The following is a 22,736-nucleotide window of genomic DNA, read 5'->3' on the forward strand; positions in this document are numbered from 1 at the left end:
ATCCAGATATACAGATTATGGTGGTTGGTGTGAACAGGTTTGAACTGTGTACTTAACTGCCCATGCTTTAGGTTCCTCCTCATAAATTGTAGTCAATATTTCTATATAATTTATAGGGTGGTTGTGAAGACTAAATTGTTAATACATGTCAAAGCATCCAATGCATGGTACATAGTAAATGCTCAATTAATGGCATTTAGCCTTTTAATCCTTTGATTCTGACACATAAGTACAAAGTACACTGGGACTTTCTTTATGCAGAAACATTTGGTGAAAAATAAAAACAGCATAAAGTATATAGGGATAGTATGGTGCACAGCTTGCAACAGGTATACAATGTGTATTAAGGTGGTAGAAGTTGAATAATGAGGATGTCCTGGCAGGATAAGTGAAACAAGCTTAGCATCATGAGTTTTATATCAGGTTCTGCCACTTATCTGTTGTTTGAACTTGGAGAGCTACTCTAATAAGATATCTCTCTGGGAGAAAAACTATATGGATGCCTATTTATCCAGATGAACAGATAAAATAGTTTTCCTGTTTGAATCTTCACCTGATGGTAAATAACTGACCCCTAATAGATGGAACACAAGACTGTAGCACTTGGAAACTCAAATACTGAATGTCCTTTGAAAGATTGCATATATCATATATGCTGGTCAATCACTAACTATCCGAACAAAGTGCGGCAGGTTGTTGCTTTTCCTACCTTGTGATATAAGCCAAATACTACTGAATATTTCCTCCCAGAACTTTACCCTTTTTGCACCAGAGCATTCTGAAACAACAAACAAAACATAAGGTGAGTAGCCTTTTGTCTTTCAGATATCCAAGTGATAAGGAAACTAAAATTTGGAGGTGGTAACCCAACAACGTGAAATGCACTGAAAAAGGAAAAATACATTGGAAAAATGGGATAAAGATATGTCAAACTATATATGGGGCCAAAAATGTTGTTTCTGAATGTACTAAATTATATAGTATGAAATAGTCAATATCAAATAGTTCAAATTGTAGAAACTAGAATTTCATTTGTCTTACGCTAATAATGATTAGGTTGTGCTAAGAGATCATCACCCTTTTGAAGAGAGGATGAATTAGTAATATATATAGTCTATTTGAGGACTTGTAATGATGAAATATTATCAAATTTTAAATTAGGCTTCTACTGGAGGAACAAAGAAATATGAATGAAAAGTTAAAAACAAAAGCATTCACAGGGAGAACAATCATAATTGAGCTCCTTTTTTGATAGAGACAAATGTAGTATCCAGGGAGATTCTATGTGGGAAGCTTTGATCAAAGGGGGAAACTGTGATTTAGGAGAAGGGATGAGACTGCAGGATACAGTGCCAATGGAAACAGAAAACTTAAAACAGTAATTCAGAAGAAACAATGCAAGCTAGGCAGACCTCGAGAAGAGAGAGCAAAGCAAGGAGGACAAACAATCAAAACTACTGAATAGTTTGCATTTGCATCATTTAACCCAAGAGTGAAGGGAGCCAAAAGGATGGTGAGAATCTGAAAAGGTGAGTTGATAATCTTGTTCAAATCTCTACTGTACATCCTCCACTCTTATTTGAATTCCCCCTTCCCTATGGCAATAGAATTATAATGAGAAAAATGCATAAATATAGTCAACAAAATTAAAAGCAAATCTGTACATACTACAGCTACCCTTATCTTGAGGGATAGTTTTTATCTTGAAGGGGCCCTTGGGAGGAAATTGTGCTGTAGATAGAAGATGGTGCCATGAAGAGAAAGTATCTGTATTAGTTAGGGTTCTCTAGAGAAACAGAATCAACAGGGAACACTTGCAAATATAAAATTTATGAAAGTGTCTCACGTGACCGTAGGAATGCAGAGTCCAAAATCCACAGGGCAGGCTGCGAAGCCGATGACTCCAATGGATGGCCTGGATGAACTCCACAGGAGAGGCTCACCAGCCAAAGCAGGAATGGAACCTGTCTCCTCTGAGTCCTCCTTAAAAGGCTTCCCATGATTGGATTTAGCATCACTAATTCCAGAAGACACTCCCCTTTGGCTGATTACAAATGGAATCAGCTGTGGATGTAGCTGACGTGATCATGACTTAATCCTATGAAATGTCCTCATTGCAACAGACAGGCCAGCGCTTGCCCAATCAGATGAACAGGTACCACAACTTGGCCAAGTTGACACCTGTCCCTAACCATGACAGTACCTTATCGATATATAAAAAAGGTTAACTGGAGTTTGTGCTCTCCACTGGGGCTTCCAGGTAATAATACCCTGTAACTTCTCCTACTGACTTTGACCAGTGTCAGCATTAAGTAACAAACCATGCAGTTGCATGTCCCCATTATCTCTCTTTTTTTTTATTTTTTACTTTTTTATTTTCCATAGGCAGGCACCAGGAATTGAACCCGGGTCTCTAGCATGGCAGGCGAGAACTCTACCTGCTGAGCCACAGTGGCCCACCCTCCCCATTATCTCTTGTAATCCATCGCTAGGACTTGGAAAGAAATGCCAGAAGTTAGTTGCTCTGAACCTAATGAAGACAGATGCTCAGTCTTCTGGCATTCTGTGGAGGGACTGTAAAGCCAAGAGGACTTTGAAAAAACGGTAAGTACCTTTTAAACCTTATGAAGCACACATCTCATAAATCCTTGCAGTTTCATGCTCTTAAAGAAAAGCGTTAGCTTGGGGAAATCTGAGGAAATACTGTGAATAGATGACTCAGGATAATCCAGGTTAAGGGCTAGGACAATGAAGGAGGTAGTGAAAATCAAGAAGAAAATTTGGCTCTACAATACATTCCAAAGTGAATAAAAAGACTTAGTGACATATTAGAATTGGAGAATAACTCTTAGGAAACATGAAAAGATCAGACCAAGGATTCTGGCTGGAGATGAGAGAAATAATTCAGACATAAATGGGGGATTGGTAAAGGGAAAGGCTTAATAGAGAAAATAATAGTACAAATATTGCCATTCTAAATCTGAAGGAGCATAAGAACATTCAAAGAAGAAGAGTTATAAATAAAGGGCTGGAGATTTCAACTTCTCTAGTCTTCTGTGCAGAGAAAATCCTGGGATGGGATTTAAACTACCTGTGTCTGCCTTGAGCCCTAGTTTGAGAATATTTCCAATCCATACTTGGACTCAGCAGGGAAGACTTCATGATCAATCATTATGAGGTCCAGAAGCTAGAGTGGTAGAAAGGATCACTATGTGTTCTCACAGAAGAAAACATTAGAAAACACCTTAACTTTAGTTCAGCCTATAAGGAGCTGAACTAACTGGGAAGGGAGGTTGGGTGAGAGAAGATTTCTGTGACGAGCACAGAGCTTCGGCACTGCTTGGAGTTAAATGTGAGAAGAATTCCTGCTAGACCACAAATGAGATTTGGAGAGCAACCCAGAGAGGCACACAGTGTCATAGAAATCAAGAGAGGACTGAAGGCCACAAAGAATTTCATGGCCGACATCATCACAGTCTGGAAAGCAACAAGAAGCAGCAGGGAGAAAACAATCACAAATGGCAACGATAGGGTTTCTGTGCACACCAGCAAAGAATGCATTGTTTCAGAATGTGATGAAATGTATCCCAAATGAGAATTATAGTCGATTTTTATATTCCACACAATTAAAGCATTATTAAGTCACCCCTCAACTTCCAATTTCTGGGAATTTATCACTGTATGTTATTCAAACCAGTTCATTAATTTGAAAACCTCAAATCTCAGAAAAAAAATACTCCAAGTTTTACTTCTTTAAAGATTAATAAAGATGTTTTCTAGCCCCATTGCTTTAAAATTAGAGTCTAGAGCTTGCACATACATAAGCTTTAAAATTAGGGTCTAGAGCTGGCACATAAGTAATTTGAAGAAATGACATTATTCATTTTTCATTTTAAAATTTAACTTAAACTCATGTTGAATTAAGAAAATAAAATCCTACAGTGAAACCATACACAGATTCAGATATGTGTTCTTATAGTCATTAATCAGTGCATAAGTACAACCAAGGAGCCCTACAGCCACACTTCTTGTTCATCAAAAAGGAAAAGGCATATGTCTAAGACGCTTTCCAGGTCCACCATCTGTCTTATTTACAAATGCACCTGTCTCAAAAATAAAGCATTCAGAAAGAGAAGCCCTCACTTCTTTTACCATGATGCTGAAGTATTTGCTGAGATACACTTGTCAAGCTAAGAAATGGGAGTTGGAAGTGCACTCTGGCCGTTTAACTGGGCTGGCATTCTGATTTATTCCTGCACTATGGAAATTAGAGTAGAACACAGACCAGCAGGAGGTCAAGAGTCACTGGCAGTTGAAAGAGTAATGGAGGTCAAGCAAGACATGGGAGGAACAGGTAAATGAAAGAAAGAAAAAGATGTTAAGTTGACCTGAAACAAACAGAAAAGGATATTTGTAAGAAAGTTAAAAATAACATAGCACTTTTATATCAACTTACAAAGAAAAAAAAACAGCAGGAAAGAAAAGGGTTATTTCTGAGGTTTTCTGATAAAAGAGAAAACAAAGAATCAAAAATCATTTGTTCTAAATTTACTGTTATTATCCAAGCAACACTATTAACTTTTAATGTCCTAAATAATTGTTAAGTAAGCCAATTGGAGCTCAGCAAGTCCCCCATTTTAAAATTTATATAGCCCAATTAAATTTACAAAAGAAACTGAGGAAATTAACATAAAATAGCATTTTGTTTTGACACTTCAAGGATAATTTGTAATCACTACTACATAAATGAAAAGGTGTTTTAATGTGATGCCAATGCTACTGTCAGTGACTGTCACCAGATACATTCCTACTGATAATTTTCAAAATTAACAGCCATCTTTCATAAAGCTACATTATAGCATGTATAGATACAGATATACAGAGGGAAAACACATAGATATAAATATAGATATATCAAAGAAGCAAGGGATTGAGAAAATATGTATAACAGGTTGAACAAGAAGATAATGTATATAAAAACAGGGACAGCTTTCTCTAGAATAAGTTCTCTCTTCTCCCAAACCCCAAATCTTCAGAGAGGTTCTTCCCTAGGATGTGGTTGTCAGTTATTTCACTAGAAACAAATAAACAAACAAAAACCTCCTATAATTTGAGCATTGTTTTAACCATACCCTTTCATTTCAAAGAAGTTGCTTGCCAATACACTGGGAAGGGATATTACTCTTCAGTAGCATTTGACAAAGTGTGATGATTCTTTTTTGTTAAAAGAAACAAAAATAAGAGTTCATCAATGAGGAGGTATCCTGATAATGTAACTATTGTCATAGGCTAAAAACTGGAACAATCTAGAATAAATGGACTCATCATGTCCTTCACAGGCCATCCCCGACCGATCAGCAAACGGGCTTTTCCATTGGAATCACTTCTAATGCCACAAGTTCCACGTAGCAATTACCTGCACTTTAAGGAGGAGAAGCAAAGACTACAGCTCAAGAAATTCCTCCTTCATAGGATGTTTCTCGTGGCCAAGATACCAGCAAACACAGAAAAGAAAGACATCACTGAATACTATGAACAAGTGTTTCAGTCGATTTTGAAACGGCACCTCGAAGAGGCAGTGACAGGATTATTGCTCATCTACCCTACTTCCATTCTGCATATCCTCGAGTCCTCCAATGGCACTCTCTTTCAAATCCTTGTAGATTATGTCGACCGTCAAAAGAGTGAAACAGAATTTTTTATCCAAGGAATGAAAATTATCGTTGTGTCCCATAACATCCCAGCGAGGTTCTTCATACAATGGCATGTTTCGGTAATAAAAGTGCCAGTTATGTATCTTGATGACGTGACACAGTCGCAATCCCTAGAAGAGCTCATCTCAGAATTCCTCATGCAAACTCATAAACTGGCACTCTACCTTTTCAAGACCATTAAAGTGGGGACTAAAGGACCAGGTGATAACTTGCACCAAGTTGCACCTGAACTACTGCTTCCAGAACAAATAATAATGTACCTGTGCAAGTCTGCAGAATTTATGGACCCAGAAACATTCCTAAAAATGTATAATAAACCCATACATGTCACTTTGGATTCTGAGGTGGTATGGCCGGCTCCTTCCCGTTTCTAGGATTGAGAGAGATGAAGTGATCTCTCTCTTAAGGAATTTATGCTACTTAGTAAAAGGAAAATGTTTCTAAAGTTACTCTTCTCTTCAAAATATGGACACAAATATGGACTCTAAATATGAACAAAGGTAATATACTAATCTTTACAGAGAATACTGAGCTAAACTTGAAAATAAATGTTTGTTCTGATATTATTACTTAATACATCATTTTAATAGTTGGGGAGTTTAATAAGTTCATAGTAAGTTCTGAAATGTTTATATAATATCCATGAACCTGTTCAATAATTTTAAGAAAAATATCAGTGGAAAAAGAAACCAAATGCTTGATGCAAGTTCTCATTTGTTCTCTCAACAATCACTGAGTAAGGCACCACCAGACAGAAGTACTGCATTTGGTTCTGAAGGTACAAAAACCTAGGGGAAAACCCTACCCTTGACTTGCTTGCAACCTATCAGAAACAAGTATGTGTAAAAGTCACTAGGCTATGCTATGATGCATAATATGATATGATCTAGCATAATTATTATTATAGAAGTAGCAGAAGAAATTTGAGTGCACAAGTAATGGAGTTGACTCTGTGTGGTTCCTGTATTCACAAAACAAAACATAATCTGCAAATCATTCCAAGGTTCCCACATTCTGGACATAAAATCAAGAATACTGAGACTATTATAAAGCAAATGTATGTAGTAACTTTCTGAAACCACCAGAAAATATATTATCAGAAGCATCTTATTCCTTTATGCAACATCATTTACTGAGTGCCACGTGACAATTCGCCAGGCAGAAGGGATATGGCAAAGTACAAAGAAGACATGTTTTCTGTCGACCTACAAACTTATTGCTAAGTAATTTCATGTAAACTAAACCAATTATTTTCTCAATTTACTTCCTATGAAGCAATTAATTCAAGTTGATTTCTCTCTTGACAACTTCAATGATATGCTATCCAAAATTACTTTAATATCTTACTACACAGACTTTGGATTTATGGGGAAAATACTCACCATTTTAGTTTTATTTTTGTTGTTTCTTAGAGTTCTAATCTCTTTGTGAGAAAAAAAGCAATCTCAATATGCACCTCAAATAAATTTAGCACCATATGCTCCATATCAAAATCAAGGTTTGGAAAAGACCATTCTTATTTTTTGATGTTGTCTATATATTTAAATACAGAATGACCTTTTTACATTTTTAGCTGAACCTGAAACTGCACTTATTTCAATTTAGTAACAGAAAGAGTATATTTTAGAGAAAATGAGAAATAATTCTAAAGAAGACTGCATAATTTTCAAACTTTTATTAATTTTAGAAAATATTAAACACCAAATATTAGTAAATAAAAACATGTTCTTACTGTATGAGCTATGAGAAAAGCACACCACCCATCAAAATAACTAATTTAGTGACAAAATGATTAGTGGTGGAAGTAAATATTTTCCAAGTTATATAAGAAATGCGCTGTGGTCCAAGCTTTGAAAACTGAGGAAGATGTGGATGTGAGAAGTGGTTTGTGAGGTCCAGAATATTTAACTGGACAACCAGAGATAAGAAATAAAAATTATGTATTTATGCATATAAAATTGTAACATATCATGTTTTTCAGAAATAGCTACCACAATCTATCCTATCCTACATGCTCTCTTTAGAATGTGATCTTGACATTCCTCCCATAAATTGGTGAGTTCTAAATCCTTTCCCCTTGAAATCAGCCAAACCCTTGTTACTATCTCAACCAACAGAGAAGAACAAAAGTGATGCTATGTAACTTCTGAGACAAGGCCATAAAAATACCAGGTCCTTTGCCATGCTCACTTGGAAAGCTAGCTCTTGGAACTCACACATTATGCTGGGGAAAGTCCAAGCCACTTTCAAGCTCACTTCTCTAGCTGAGGTCCCAACCAATAGTCAGCATCACCCACCAGATGTGCAAGTGAGTGAGCCTCCAGATAACTCCAGACTACAGCCATCCAGTCAAACCCAGATTTCCAGTCAGTCTAGGTGACCCTAGGTGGAATAGAGGTGAGCTGTTTCCATTGATCCCTGTGCAAATTGGAGATCCATGAACAACATAAATGACTGTTCTTGATTTAAACCACAAAGTTTAAGTTGGTAATTTTGCAGCCTGTTTGTAAAAGCTGTTGGAATGCAATATCAGAAATGGAAGGACTTTTAAAAAGGGTAATTTAGTAAGTTACAACAATTTTACAGTCTAAGCCTATAAAAATGTCCAAACTAAGGTATCCAGGGAAAGATACCTTAATTCTAGAAAGCATGATGAGTCTGGAATAGATCTGTCAGGTGGGAAATCATGTGGCTAGCATCTGCTGGTCCTTTACTCCTAGGCTATGCTGCTTTCAGCCTCTTTTCCTGTGGGGGCTCCTCACTTTGCTTCTCTGGGGCTAGTTTTCATCACTTGGTTCCCCTTGGCTCTCTCCAGGTTCTGGCTTGCTTAACATCTCATGGTGTTATCTGCTGGGCTCCAAGCATCTCCAAACATCTGTATCTCTGATCTCCAGGTGTTGGCATCTGTATCAGCTCTGCTCTGAAGTTTCTGTCAGCTCTGTCATTTCTGACTCTCCAAAATGTTTCCTCTTTTAAAGGACTCCAGGACACTAATCAAAACCCACTAGGAATGGGTGGAGTCACATCTCCACCTAATCAAAAGGTCACATCCACAATTGGGCATGCCACATGTCAACGAAGATGATCTAATCAAAAGTTTCTGCTTACAATATTGAATCAGGATTAAAAGAAATGGCTGCCTCCATAAGATTGAATTAGCAGTAAAACATGGTTTTCCTGGGGTACATAATACTTTCAAACTTGGCACATAGCTATAGTCCACTGGAACAATAATATATATGCATATAAACTGTTTTATATTACTTATTTATTTCTTTAGTATGCTCTAAATATTTACTAAATATGTACTAGTAAATACTAGTAGGCTAAGCACTGTGCTTTTCATTGCATATTCAAGGAGGAGTAAGGCATATATCCTCCTCACTGCCTAGCCTAGATCTTTTATTGGTCTGTTGGTATAAGAAATACTGGTGGAGCACTCACTCATTAAGCCAGTGTAAAACAAAAATAATCTGAATCATTTTTGAAGGAAATTATAGAAAATATCTAAATTATAACATTACTGATTTATTTATTGATTTAATTTTAAATTTAAAGGATTCATAAAATCCTAACTATGAAAATATCTGGAAAATAAACAAAGTAACTATAAATAAATTTCTTTGACTCATTCTTTCATTCAAGTGAATACACAGGAATGAGTTTATTCAAATGAAAGTTACCTTCATTATAAAGTTTAAGTTTTGTATTTATTCCTGTCACAATGTCATTGTGGAAAGCATTTTGTGCCTCTTCCATGGTACCTTAATTAAAGGGTTTTATAAATCAAAAAGAGCCTAAATATTTTAGTCACATCTAGTTTTACAATTCCAAAATAATATATATTCCCGGCTAATTAGTAATCTTAATATTCAATGTTGGATGATAAAAATGATTATTTTTAAATGTTGTCCACACTCTCAAAGGAAGATGTGTTGTCACTTCCTATATTAAAACATGTGTGACACTGCCTCAAAGGGAAACACAAATATGTTTTCAGTAACCCTTTTATTATTGAGATACCTACATGCATCACTAATATCCTTAAAGGACATGACATTCAAATTTAGCTCTGTGTATATATTTGAGCATATTTGGTAAAATAAAGAAATATTATATGGATACATTACAAATGCAATTTAGTTTGATGAAACTCAAAAACGTTGCAAATAATTAAGCTTCAGTAAGATTTATAATATAATTCTCAAACAAATGAAAGTTAAACTCTCCTTATAACATTAAGTAAAACCAGAGTACAGAACTTAACCTAAACAGAACATGCAGATTTAACACTATGAACACATAATAGTCAATGTTCTTGAAACAATGAACTTATAACGTACATATAAATATGTTAATGAACATGTAACAGTCAAATCCTTGTGTTTTAACATGAGCACCTTTATAATAAACTGCTGTGCTAATGATCTTATGCTTGCTTCAGGCATGGCCAAGGACTTTCAGGAAGGTTATTGTTTATTTGAAAAAGAATTGAAATAATATTATTTGAAAGGACAACACTCCATGAGTGAATTTAAAAATTCTACATTCTTCATTTTAATAAAAAGATCTGAATTTCTTTATGGAGTATTATTGTTTAGGACAAAAGCATTTTCATGTTCAGTGACTTTTCATAACTTCAGCATTCACAAAGCCACATGTCAAGTCAGTTAAACATTTCCTTAGTAGTAGAATTTCCCTACCTTCACAAGGACGTAGAAATGAGACAGCATATTACCAACATTATATAGCAAAATACTTTCACATTTTTTCATATTGAATTAATGATTTAATGTAGAATAAAATAGACCTCTTGTGGTATATTATTTAAAATTTCAGATTATCTGCTGCAAGGATATATGATTATAAAAATAATGTGTAAAAAGCCCCATTCAAAAATTTTCTTTATTCCCCTTTTTATTGCAGATAAGCATTCTGAGGCTCAAAGACTGACATTATGTGTTTTGCCTATGGCAGTCCCCTCTTCCCACTTCACCACTTTAATTATACAAATTTAATAACCCTACAAGCCCACAATTTTAAGAAAATTTTTTCTGAAAACTCACTTTTTTCCATTATTTAGAATTTTGAATTCTAATATGGGCAGTTTTTAAATATTAAGAAAAAATTGATATTAGCTGACCTAATATTGATTTTCTTATTCAGAAATAACATATTACCCATTCTCTGTGTTTTCTCATTGTGTTGAAAGACCAAGTGTAGCACCTTTTATGTTGATTACTTGATTCATTTTTAATTTCTAACAATAGATAGTGTCTAGATTCACTGAAATATTTTTGGCCCATACATTCCCATACAGACAGAAATTTAAAAGAGATTTCCCTAACATTTAGATCACATTTACTGAGTTTAATCATGTAAGTATAAAGTTAAGGTAAAAAGGAAGCCTTTTAACTGAATGTGAATATTTGCAGAATCAGTTTAGTTGTAATTTTCAGACCAAAGCATCTCCTTCCATCCCCAAAGAGGTTATGAAGAGAACAGTGTTGTCAGAAGCATTTTTCTCTTTCCCTCCTCAATGTAGTACCATCTTCTGAGCCAACCCAATCTCTGCCCATGTTTTCAGCAACCCTCTATGAGCTAATGGCTTCAAATATACGTTCATGTCTTTATTCACTCTTGGATTAAATCTGTATCAAATGATTTGCTTTGTGTCAATCACTGTTTTAGTTTTATAGATATAATGGTATAAAAGACAAGGCTCTTGTTTCCAATGAACATGTACTATAGAAGAGGGAACAAAGAATAAACAAATAGATAAGATGATTCAGAAGTTTCATATGATGTGGAAAAAAAGGTAATGCAATTGATAATGATAAGGAGAGGGATCAGTTTACATTCGTGGGTCAAGTGTGGCTTGTCAAAGAAAATAACCCCAAAGCAAGAGAACTGAATGAGAGAGAAGAGGTGCTATCTATGTCAAGATGAGATGTGAAGGGCAGAACATTCCAGAAGTGACAACAGCAAATATAAAGGCTCTAGGGTTAAAGCACGCATGGTGTGTGTGAGGAACAGAACAGAGACCAAAGTGACTGGATTACAAGCAACAAGAAGGGTATTAGCTTGGAGAGGGTGGCTGGAGATAAAAGATATGTGAACCTGTGGACATGGCTATGGTTCTGGACTTAATTCTGTGTTGTCTTCACTACTACTTCAGACCCATCCTCTATTCCACTCCTCTCATACCATCTTCTCAAGAAGTCCCACTAGATTTCCACAGGCATCTCCAACTCTGCAAGCCTAGATGGAATTCATCATTCTTTGCTCTCCCACTTGCACTCTCTGTTTCTGTAAAATAGACCACTCTCCACACAACTAAGTCAGAAACCTAAAACTTGTCCCAGATTCCTACCTTCTTTTTCACACTGACAATCAATCAATCCAAACCCCACCCATTTTTCCCACAATGGTTATATCTGAGGTATGACCTTGTTTGTGTGCCCTCATTAGGGATTTCCCACACTCCAGTCTCTTCTCCCTCCTTTCTCTCTTCCCAGCTATAGGGTCTTTGTATTAAAGATAAAAGGAGTATAGCACATGGCTTTAGAAAGCCACCTCTGGTGTCAAACTTTTATGCTGAAACCTGCTTCTGCCACTTTGTAGAGCTGCAATCTTTCATTTGACATTTTAACTTTCTAAGCCTCAGTTTCCTCATATATAAAAAGAGTGTGCTAATAGTATCAGCCTCATAAGATTGATTATGAGGTTACTTGAAGTAACAATGTAAAGATCATGGTACACAGTAAACGGTCAATAAATGCTAATCCCTTAATCAAAATTTGTCAGTGGATTCCATTTCACCTCCATGATAAAAAGGAAATTTTTATCATAATCTGCAAAGCTTTGATTCTCCAATCCTGGCTTACTTAGCTAGCCATCCTCACCTCGTGTCCACCATTCTCTTTCTTCACACTTTGTTCCCTGTTTCCCAATAACTCCATAATCGTGCCCTCAGCATCCTTCCTCATTTCTCATGGAAAAATCATGCTTAGCAATCAATTTTTTATTCATCTATGAAGCCTAGCAAACTCAAGTAACCCTTTTCTGTTCTCATTTCACATGGTTACCCAACCACAGTCTAGCAATTTCCCTTCATATTGCTGTTGTTTATTTGTATGCTCACTTCCCACCAGCAACTCGTAAGCAATTACCATTTTTTGTATTTGCACTTTAGTGCTGGAAAAAAGGGAATAATTGTTAAAAATATCTGTAAGAACATCTCTATAAGGTTAATTTTTGTTTTCATTAAAATGCTTGCGCCATTTATTAAAATTGTCCAACCTCTTTGAAATAGCTTAACTCAAAATATAATAGTTGCATTGTTACCTAAAATCTCCAGCTTTACCCACAAAGTTTCTTCCACTCTAATATGAAAAATACTAAGAATCATTTGGTCAATAATTGACTGGAACATTTGCATTTATTTATTATTACTCACTGAGCCAAGTATTAGGTGTTCATTTCCATTTTATTGAATTAAAAATGCACTTCATCTGTTGGAGCATCTGACCAAACTACTAGTCAATTATACAATATTTATTCCATATTTAAAAATGCTTCCTTGATGTTCTTCAAACACTTATATGTTCTTTGAGACATGTGCTTAATAAGACAAATAGTTATCTGTTATCTATCTCTACTTAGACTATTAGAAAAGTGTACATTTGATTTGATTTTAATTATATAGTGATCATTTCTGACCTATTTTTATAATAGACTTTATTTTAGAGGAGCTCTAAGCTTTCAGAAAGATTGTGTTGATAGTACAGAGCTTTCAAATACCTTCTCCACATCCTATCTGCACTCAATTTCCCTATCATATTTTGCACAACTGTGTACACTTGTTACAACTGATAAACCAATATTGATACATTATTATTAACTTGATTTCATAGTCGACATTAAGGGTCATTCTTTGTATTGTACAGTTCTACAGATTTTGACAAATGCATGTCATATCCATATGGTGAAGAATAATATCACTGCCCTAAAAATGCCCTGTACTCCACCTATTCACCCCTCCCCTTTTCGCCTGAACTCCTGGCAGCCACTAATCATTTTACCATCTCTATAGTTTTATATTTTCCAGAATATCATGTACATGGAATCACATAGTAAGTAACATTTTCAGACCGGCTTTCACTTAGAAATATGCTTCTCAGGTTCCTCCATGTCTTTTTGCCCTGAATACTCATTTCTTTTTATCACTGAATAATATTCCATTTTATGAATATTATTTTTGTTTGATCCAGCCACCTAATTAAGGACATCTTGATTGCCTCCAATCTTTGGCAATTATTAATAAAGCTGATATAAACATTCATGTATAGATTTTTGTGTGGACATAATTTTTCAACTCATTAGTGTATAAATACCTAGGTTGGTGACTTCTGGATCAAATGGGTAGCCCATGTGTACCTTTGTAAGTTACAACCAAACTGTCTCCTAAACTGGCTATACATTTGCCTTCTTCCATCACTGGATGAGAATTCCTGATGCTTCACGTCTTGTCAGCACTTAATGGTGTCAGCATTTTGGATTTTAGCCGTTCTAATAGATGTGTAGTCACATCTCATTTTGCTTTAATTTTCAATTTTCTAATGACATATGATTTTGAGCATTTTTTCATATTCTCATTTGCAATCTGTATATCTTCTTTGATAAGGTGCCTATTCAGATCCATTGCCCATTTTGTAATTGTGTTGTTTGCATTAGGTTGTTTGTTTCCTTACTGTTGAGTTTTAAGTGCTTTTTGTATGTTTTGGATATAATTCTTTTGTCAGATATGTGTTTTGAAAATGCATGAAAAAATAATCATAATTTCTGCCTTAGCATACAGTCTCTGCCCTCCTATCTAAGACACATGAAAGGAAATTAAACAATTATAATAATTGTTATAACAGTAGAAATACAAATTATGATGGTTTCCTCACCCTACCTAGTTTAGAAGACTAAACTAGGGATGCTTCTGAGGGATACAAAATACATGGATTTCTGAAAGTTGAATAGAAATTTAGGCAAACAAATGACAAAGAATAGGAGGGGAATGTTCTTAACACAGGATATACTCTAGCAGTGGGATGTTTTAAAACCTAAAGGCAAGAAAACCTCTAACCCATGTTGGGAGAAAAAGAATTTCAATAAAGGCAGTGTCTGAAGTACAGAGAGGGAAATCTCAAGACATAAGGCTGGGTAAATAGGCATGATGCCAGATTTTACAGACACTTAAAGCTACCTGAGTACTGTAGCTTTATTTCAAGGGAAATGGGGAGCAGTTCAGTTTTAATCAGAGAAATGCCACAAGTTGATACACATAACAGAAGGATCACTTTGCATTGGGGATATAAGATTAGAAGAGAATTAGAAAACTTAGAGTCTGGATAGATACACCAGTTAGGAGTAATCAGAGAGATGACAGAAGCCTGGACAAAGATAATGACAGTAGAAATAGAAAGAGGTGGATACAGTCAAGAGATATGTCAGTTACCTGGGTATTTGACTGAAAGTGGAGGGTTCAAAGAAGATGGAGAAACCAAGGACTAAACACCTGCCAGATGGTGGTTCCATTCCCTTAGTGTTTCAGTTTGTAAAAGCTGCCAGAAAGCAATATACCAGAAATGGAAAGGCTTTAAAAAGAGAGTGTAATAAGTTATAGGTTCATAGTTCTAAGCCTATGAAAATATCCAAACTAAGGCATCCATGCAAGGATACTTTAATTCAAGGAAGGCCAATGAATCTGGATCAGCTCTGTCAGCTGGGAAGTCATGTGGCAGGCATCTGTTGGTTCCTTAGTCCTGGCCTCCATTGCTTCCATTCTCTGTTCCTGTGGGGGTTCCTCACTTTGCTTCTCCAGGGCTGACTTTCATCTCTTGTCTCCCTTTGACTCTCCTCAGGTTCTAACTTGCTTAACCTCTCATGGGAAGGCACACTGCAATGTCTGCTGGCTCTAAGTAGCTCCAAACATCAGTGTCTCTGCTTTCTCTGTTGGCTCTAAAGCTTTTTCCAAAATGGTTCCCTCTTAAAGGCTCCAGTAAGCACCCTCATCTTGAATGGGTGGAGACACGTCTCCATGGAAACCACCTAAGCGAAAGTTATCACCCACAATTGGGTGGGTCACATCTCCATGGAAACAATAAAAAGATCCCATGTAGCAATATCAAATGAGGATTAAAGAACGTGGCTTTTCTGGGTATACAACAGCTCAAACTGGCACACTTAGAGGATTCTGGAGGAGCAACAGGGTGGGGATATGCACAGAGAAAACAGAGGTTTTAACAGTGAACTCATTGAATTTGAGGTATCTGAGAAACATCAATGCCTCTACTTATCCAGTAGAAAGTTGGATGTATTGCCCTGAATCTCAGGAATTGGCTCTTACAAACAGATGGAGATTTGGAAATTAGACAATAAAGGGTGAGAGAGGCCTCAGGAGTGGCAGTGTCACCCAATAGGAATATATAGAGGGAGCTAAGCAAAGAGCCTGGGGCTAAAACCTGAATAATGTCAAAACTGGAGGGAAGGGCAGAATAAAAGGAACCTACAAATAATTCTAATATACCATTTAATTCTGTTTATTTATTTGTTTGCATGGACAGGCACTGGGAATCAAACCTGGGTCTCTGGTGTGGCAGACTAGATCTCTGCCTGCTCAGCCACCATTGTCCACCCTATTTAATTCAGTTTAAATTGTCCAGAAGCAGAGAAAGAAAATTGGGTGAGGGTGGTATGATGGAAGCAAAAGGAAAAGAACATTTCCTAAAGAAGAGAATACATCATCAGCATCAATTTCTGCCTAAAATGATCTTGTAAGGAAAGGACTGTAGTTTTAATGACAAAAGTTATGGCCTTGGGAAAAGTGGATGTTACATAATGTAGTTGAGGTAGAAGCAGGAAGCAGTAGGTTGAGGAGTGAAGGTCAGACGAGGAAATAGAACAAGTATTTCCAAAATTTGGTTGTTGGCAGAGAATTTACGGAGTTTACTTGGGCATATAAAGGTCTCTTTTAAGATCTAAATCTTTTAGTAAAGGAGGACCACCAGTTCTAGTTTTGCATAATAAATCTGTCCTTCTATGTGGGGTTAGACTTCCAATCATGGCCCAAGGGAAAAAGAGCTCCATCCAGTTTCAAATGGCAAAGATCTGGTTTAGTTCTTCAAAGTCTGCCATGTCACAGTTCTGGAAAACAATGGTTACTCAACAAACATTTGTTTAGATAAATAATTGCTCTAATCTCTAGAAGAAATGTAGCAATATAGAAGTGAATAAAACATGAACAAGCTCTGATGTTATAACTCAAACCAAATCTTGCTTGGATTATTCCATTGGACCTCCATGTTCACACATTTACAGCTGACTGCAAATTATCTCATGTGCTTTATCTACTTCATGGACCAACTACACTGCATTTATAAATTTTGCCCAGCAAACTGGCATTTATCCAGGCTTCTCCTTCTAGTTCCCAGCCAGAACATGCTAGGAAATTGAAAATTACAATCAAATCTCAATTTCCCTTACTAATGACTTTAAAAAGCAATAATGCATAATCCAAAATGATGTTCAAGTCATGAACCATTTATCTCTATAATGCATATTCATTAAACCTGACTATAAGTATAACATATATGGCACTTAAAACAAAACAATGAAGCCATTACAAGTGAAATGATTAACGGGGACCTGGAAAGTTTTCCAAATTCTCTACTTCCTTTTTGCTTCCTACTGCATCCTGTTGTTTATATCACCTTTTATATTAGATTGCATTAAAATAAACTGATGCATCATGTTTTAAAAGATAAAGGTGGCAATCAAGTTCCATCTACTCCTTGAAGTATTTCCTTATTATTGTAATCATTTCTATAGCTATGTTTGTCTGCTTCATTCTTTCTGACTCAAAAATTTCAAACATTCACAACAGTAAAGAAACTATTATAACAAACCCCATATAAACATCACTCACCATCAACAATTATCAACATCTTGCAATCTTTACAACTTTCTTTTTAAAATTTATTCTTTGTTAAGAAACATGAGTCTCATCTCCTTAAGAATGTTATAGATTAAGAAAGCATAAAAATTTTAGAACTACATGGAACTTTAGACATTGGCAAGAGCTAGGTATAACCTATCTCTTTCTTATTTCCTCTGGTGAAAATAGGACTATATCTCTACGGCTTTATTACTGGTATAGATTGTTTCCAAAATCTACCTATTACTGAATATTACTTCTATGATCTTTTAGAAAGTGCAAAAACCTTAAGTATTTTAAAGTTCGCTACATTAGCTACAGAATTATTGGGTTGAAATTTTAGGGGGTAGAGGAGCCAAGTGATGTCCCATAAGAGACAAAGAAAGTCCTTACCTCTGATTTTTTTTAACCAGGACATCATCCATAAATATACTCAATATTATCTTTTGTGGGGATGATTTCAGCAGTGTCTGTGTTCCCTTCACTACAGAAAGGGGGAGGTAATTATCAGTTTGCCACTTACATTTTGACTTTTTGCACAAGTAGCAAATATTTCTGCAATTGAAAGAATGTTTGGGGCTTTCACAGAAAGCTAAATTAAATTGAGTGTGTGACGTTTTCCTCAAGAGTCTCCTTGACCATAAAACCTGCTTTGTGGGATAATTCCTAAAGTTCTACTCACCCACATCTGTGTTACAGATGTTTACATAGGGCACTGTGCCGTCCCAGCAGACCTGGAAACCCCTGGCTTGCAGGTAGGCATGCTGTACTAACAGAAGCACCTCTTCCTGTCTCTGATACCAACTGGTTCTTTCTTCTAATATTAACCAAATGATAGTTGTAAAGCACAGGTAATTAGTTTACAAATGCCAATAAGACCATGTTTTCCTTTTCATATTATAAAAAAAGCACTGAAGTACCTTTCTTATGAAAATGACACCCAGTAGATTAACAGGAATAAAAGGCTTCCATAAATAGATCTATATGTGCATATTTGTGATATAATTATATAAAGGTATGAGTATATATATATGCATATTTATATATATTTATATTTGCATACATACGTGTAATCTTAACTTAAGCTAGAGAAACCAATTAAGATTCATAAACTGCTTCCAATCAAGTGGGAGAACGAGGGATTTAAATTTCAAAGTTAAATCATGCAGTATAAGAAAGGCTTTGCAAAAATAATGCTGATCATTTCTCTGCCACATATGTCTTCCCCACCTCTTGACTCCCACATAAGAGAAGCTGATCATGCATTTTTCTGTGTCTATTTCCACAGCAACCTGCATAGGCCACAGAGTGTGTAGCCTTGTCTCCCTCTCCCCAACTAAATCTCTCTCTCTCTCTCTCAGGTTGAAAGAGTCTTTTTGTAAAGACAATAAATGATGAAGCAAAGTTGAAGTATTTAAAAACAGTAAAAAAGGCAAGGGTCATCTCAGCTCCTGATTTCCATTTCAGCCTTTGTTGAGGCCTGGTGGTACTCTACCGCTGAGTCCTTCCAATCAATCAATTTCCCTATTTAACTTCAGTCAGGTTCAGTTTTTTTTTTTTTTTTTGAAGCAAGCAGTCCTTAAACAGCCTGAGATACATTTTTCAAAGCAATCTACTTGCACATAGTGAAAACAATTCTAGGTTTAAAATTAGAAGATTTGTTTTCAAATCTCAGATATTTTTCAGGGTAACTGTGACCTTGAGAAAGTTGCTTAACCACTTGGGGTCTCAGTTTTATCACCTCTACATCAAATGAGTACCTAGATATAAAATGAGATTAATCAATGTGAAAATAACCAGCAACTCAATAAATGTGTGTTGAATTAAGCAGGATTAAGAATATGGTCTACAGTTTCCATGTCCCAGTTGTGACAACAGGCTCTGTGACAAAGATGTAAAATGGTTTGAATTCTGACCTCAGGGATGTCAGGCCTGTTAGTCAAGCTGCTGCTTCTGCAACGTTAGTGAGGGAGTCTGGAGAAATTGTAGGACACCCCCTAGCAAGGTAAGGCATAGGATAATGCCTTCAGTGGAATTCTGCTGCTATTTTTAATATCCCCCAGCAGAATTTGAGCTTTACTTTGACAAATGCTTAAATACTAGTTCAGACAATGGGATCACGATCTCAGTTAATTATCTTTTATTAGTATGCATTGTGGAATACTGATATTCTTCAATAATAATATGAACATTAGAAAATTACCCTACCCTTGAAATTGAATGGCTTAATATACTTTTGACAGAATTTTTATTATTATCTCAAAGAGCTCACATTCTTATAAGAAGAAAATGAATTTATGTTGATTTATAGGTTTTTGTCTCCTTTCTCCATTATATGTTGCTAATAAGAAATCAGTTGATTAATCAAACATACCTAAAAGAATGAGGTAATAACCCCACTATGCCTTGTCACCTGACATACCTAAAATGATTTTTGGTATTCACACTTAGGAACAAAACTAGTAGATACAAATTAAGAAAATGTATATAATGATAAGGGGAGCATAAATACAAATTTTTATTTCTTCCTATGCAGAGTGATGATTTGGGGTTTCACATTGAAAATTTATAACATTTAGTTGTAGTCTATACAACATTAAATTGTTCTAAAAGTGTTTGCTTCACTTTAGAATTGTTCATGCATTCTTAGTGTCTTAGTGCATTCTTTATAGTTTCATATACTTAGCAAAAACAAGGGGTTTACTGTTAGTTTTCATACTAAAGAAAAAATCTGAACATTGATTAGATCTGTACATTGATTGGCTGTACAAATGAATGTTTTTACAAAGTTTTGTCTTCTAAATTTAATTTTCTTGTATGTGTAAATACCAACAATTTACACTTCCTTTAATTTGATATTTCCATCTTTGCCCATTCTAATCAACTAAATTGAATAAATGAATAAATAAATGAATAAAAGAATGAACAAATGAAGAGTTTTATTGAGCACCAGACATCCTGCGGCACTGATGTACTATACTTAACTGGAAAATAAGATCAAGATCCCATTGTAAGAGGACTCAAAGACAGGGAAACAGATATGTGAACCAAAAATTACAGTGTGAATATGCTCCAATAGAGGAACATGCAAATTGCCAAGGTGGCAGAGAGAGAGAATAGTCACATCTAAGCACAGTGGTTTCATACCTGTACTTTGGGAAGTGAAAGTCCTTGATTCAAGACTTAGTCTCTGCCCCTTGATAGTTTTGAGTGTGGAGCCTCATCTCATTTGCAAAATGGCAGATAATTGTAAATACCTTTAGGGATTAAAGGATTAAGTAAGAAAATATGGGTAAGGCTTGTTTGCACACAGTGGGTCTGGTAAAAGTGTTTCCTGGTTATTAGCTCTTAAAAGGAACTATACATTTGGGATGGATTTAGACACCAGTGCAGCTTCACAGACAGTCACAGGTATTATCAGTGGAAAAGTAAGAGGACAGATGGTGAGAAAATCACATAAACTTCCTCAGTCTCTGGCCTTGAGTTACAAATTGGTGGAGTATCAGTGAGATAATTTAGCGCAATAGTTTCCTAATGTTAATGTGCACCAGTAGCTCCTGAGTTGCTTGTGTAAAATGTACATATGTAGACCCCACTGCAGGCATTCTGATTTCTGCAGTCTAGTTTGTGGCACTAAACATTGTCACAATCAACATGTAATTCCATGGTATAGAAATTAACCATCTTTATATTCCAGAGCCAGGAAAAAAATACAAGAAAAGGTATTTACCTTTGAGGGCATTTAAATCAGTTGCCTTGATGGCCTTCCTCTAGAACACTCATAAATTCTTAACCCCAATTTTTGAAAACTGAACCATGGATACATGACCAGGAAGATCAGAAATACTGTCTTCTAGAACACGTCACATTTCTATTCATTTGTTTAATGTGTGTTTTCCTCACAAGACTGTAAAATTCCATCGGAGCAGAAAATATGGGCACCATATAAAGAGCCGTATCCTCACTAGCAAACACAAATGCCAAACACCATTAATCAAGAAGCACTTTATTTTCAGGAAAATAGAGAATTTGAAAAAAGTGCTTTCTTTGAAAATCTGTTTCATGAACTTGGAAACCCAGTTAAAAAAAACATTGGTTTCAATCTCTCTTACTGTTATGTTTAATAATAATTCATAGCAATAAAAGTTCCCATTTTGGGATTCTTGCTATGTACCAGGGGTTTTGTGTGGATTATTATCCCACTGTTACAAATGAGGACATTCAGATAACTTCCCAGGGTCAAACATCCAGTGAGCTGCCACCCAGAACTTGAGCCCTGATCCGTTTGGTTTCACACTTAGAATTCCATAGTCCAACATGCCCATTAATATTCTCTTTTTTAATTGATTAAATTTATCATAAATGTTTTGTTTTTGAGAAATGTCTCCATCATTCTATTTATGCTAAAATAATATTCTGGAGGAAGGGAGACAATTTAGTTGGTAGTCTGTGTACATAATAGCTTGCATTTATCAAATACTTCATATATGTCACATTCATCTTCTCATTTGATATTCTCCACAACTGTGTTAGAAAGCACCGTATTTTATTGTCATTTGACATTTGGTAGTGTCTGATATGACTGAGGCACACAGGTTTGAGTAAGAGTTGGAAGGTCATACATCCTGTAACTGGCAAAGAAGGAATGGAAATTGCTGTGACAACAGCTTGCACAAGGATAGTAATTGAAGAGGTTCTAGCACAGGAATGAAGTGGAGAAACACTCAGGAATTAAAGTTAGGACATTTACTAATCTGATGCAGGATAAGAGACAAATATTCCCAAGCTTCAAACCTAGGCTGTTGGATGAAAAGTAGACCCCCACCAAGGAAGACGTGCATTTGGTGGATGTGCTGACTTCAGTTTTAGAGATTATCTGTTTGAGGAAACTATGGGAGTGAATAACTCCAGAAGCCATCTGAAATCCTAAAGTGTGGTAGGTAGAATAATGGCCCCAAAGTTATCCATGTTCCCATTCTAAGAACCTGTGAATGACATCTTACATAGGAAAAGGGACTTTGCAGATGTAATTAAAG

At 35.7% G+C, this 22,736-nt stretch overlaps 2 protein-coding genes across 3 annotated transcripts in view; one reads left to right on the forward strand and one right to left on the reverse strand.

The window, feature by feature from the left end:
• The window catches only part of ZNF804B (zinc finger protein 804B), a 570,844-nt gene that overhangs the window by 526,209 nt on the left and 21,899 nt on the right, over positions 1-22,736 (reverse strand). The window lies entirely within an intron of this gene.
• On the forward strand, positions 4,242-8,307 carry TEX47 (testis expressed 47). 2 transcript variants are annotated; one of them, XM_077134742.1, is made up of 2 exons: positions 4,242-4,354; positions 5,289-8,307. In XM_077134742.1, exon 2 carries the CDS (start codon positions 5,327-5,329, stop codon positions 6,086-6,088), a length of 762 nt encoding a protein of 253 aa, XP_076990857.1. In that variant the 5' UTR covers positions 4,242-4,354; positions 5,289-5,326; the 3' UTR covers positions 6,089-8,307. The 2 variants fall into 2 exon arrangements, with proteins under 2 accessions (XP_076990857.1, XP_076990231.1); XM_077134116.1 differs by having other exon boundaries at positions 4,279-4,354; positions 5,340-8,305.

The sequence above is a fragment of the Tamandua tetradactyla genome, chromosome 1, assembly GCF_023851605.1.
Source record: "Tamandua tetradactyla isolate mTamTet1 chromosome 1, mTamTet1.pri, whole genome shotgun sequence".
NCBI classification, from domain to species: domain Eukaryota; kingdom Metazoa; phylum Chordata; class Mammalia; order Pilosa; family Myrmecophagidae; genus Tamandua; species Tamandua tetradactyla.